Below are 1,036 nucleotides of genomic sequence, written 5' to 3'. Positions count from 1 at the left end.
GGGGAGTCCCCTTCAGGGCAGGCTGCTCAGGGTGGAACAGGCCAGGGGCCCTGCCCTCCTTGGAGAAAGCCAGTTCTTGGAGGCACACTGCAGGACGGGGTCAGAGGGAATGGGCAGGTGGGGCAGGGGCCCTCTGGCCACCAGAGCCCTAATATTGGGCAGAAATGGGTAATGTGATGTCACCTCATTGCTGTGGGTGCATTTCAGGCAAGGCCCCCCTCACTGTCCCAGGAGGGATGACTCATCCCCATATCCATGAGCAACCCAGGGCCCAGAGGCTGAGTGCCCTGCCAAAGGTCCCTGACCACCCCCCTGGGGCACAGGCAAGGACAAGGCCACAGCCCTACGGGGCAGAGTCCAGAGGAGCCACAGGCGGGGGTAACCGGGGTGCGGGGATCCAGAACACCTGTCCCCACGCACCCTACAGCTATGGGGATCCCAAGCAGTGGGTGGCCTTTCTGGGCACACCGTTCCTAAGTGGCGCTGAGGGGCAGCTGGAGCGCGTGGCACGCATCTACAAGCACCCCTTCTACAACCTCTACACGCTCGACTATGACGTGGCGCTGCTGGAGTTGGCTGGGCCTGTGCACCGAAGCCGCCTGGTTCGGCCCATCTGCCTGCCGGAGCCTGCACCCCGGCCCCCCAATGGGGCACGCTGTGTAATCACCGGCTGGGGCTCCGTGCGAGAGGGAGGTAGGCGAGTCCGATACTTGGAGCCAGGCCCCGCACCCTCGGGGGGCATCAGGAAGGCCTCCAGCCTGGTCCCTCACGGCCTACCGCCCGTCTCACCACAGGCTCCATGGCACGGCAACTGCAGAAGGCGGCTGTGCGCCTCCTCAGCGAGCAGGCCTGCCGCCGCTACTACCCCGTGCAGATCAGCAGCCGCATGCTGTGTGCCGGCTTCCCGCAGGGTGGCGTGGACAGCTGTTCGGTAAGCACAGTTTAACACTGAAAAGGGTGTTCTGCCGGGGGAAGGGCCCCATCCATCCGGGAGAGCACGTTCTGGTTGCTCTAAAGCCCACAGCCAGGACCCACT

At 64.9% G+C, this 1,036-nt stretch overlaps 1 protein-coding gene across 1 annotated transcript; it reads left to right on the top strand.

The window, feature by feature from the left end:
* Nucleotides 1-74: 74 nt before the first annotated feature.
* LOC102243206 (transmembrane protease serine 9) lies at nucleotides 75-972 on the top strand. The gene is made up of 2 exons (XM_005852898.2): nucleotides 75-693; nucleotides 795-972. The coding sequence occupies exons 1-2, from the start codon at nucleotides 165-167 to the stop codon at nucleotides 944-946; spliced, it is 681 nt and encodes a 226-aa protein (XP_005852960.2). The 5' UTR covers nucleotides 75-164; the 3' UTR covers nucleotides 947-972.
* Nucleotides 973-1,036: the final 64 nt, after the last annotated feature.

This window comes from Myotis brandtii, unplaced genomic scaffold (genome assembly GCF_000412655.1).
Source record: "Myotis brandtii unplaced genomic scaffold, ASM41265v1 C42057812, whole genome shotgun sequence".
NCBI lineage: Eukaryota > Metazoa > Chordata > Mammalia > Chiroptera > Vespertilionidae > Myotis > Myotis brandtii.
Note: the sequence above shows the minus strand (reverse complement) of the source record. Positions and strands in the feature narration are given on the sequence as shown.

Excerpts from the sequence above, each read along its gene's own strand:
- LOC102243206 (XM_005852898.2), top strand. The coding sequence starts at position 165 with ATGGGTAATGTGATGTCACCTCATTGCTGTGGGTGCATTTCAGGCAAG. Across the intron at positions 694-794 it reads GGGCTCCGTGCGAGAGGGAG|GCTCCATGGCACGGCAACTG; the intron begins GTAGGCGAGTCC and ends GTCTCACCACAG.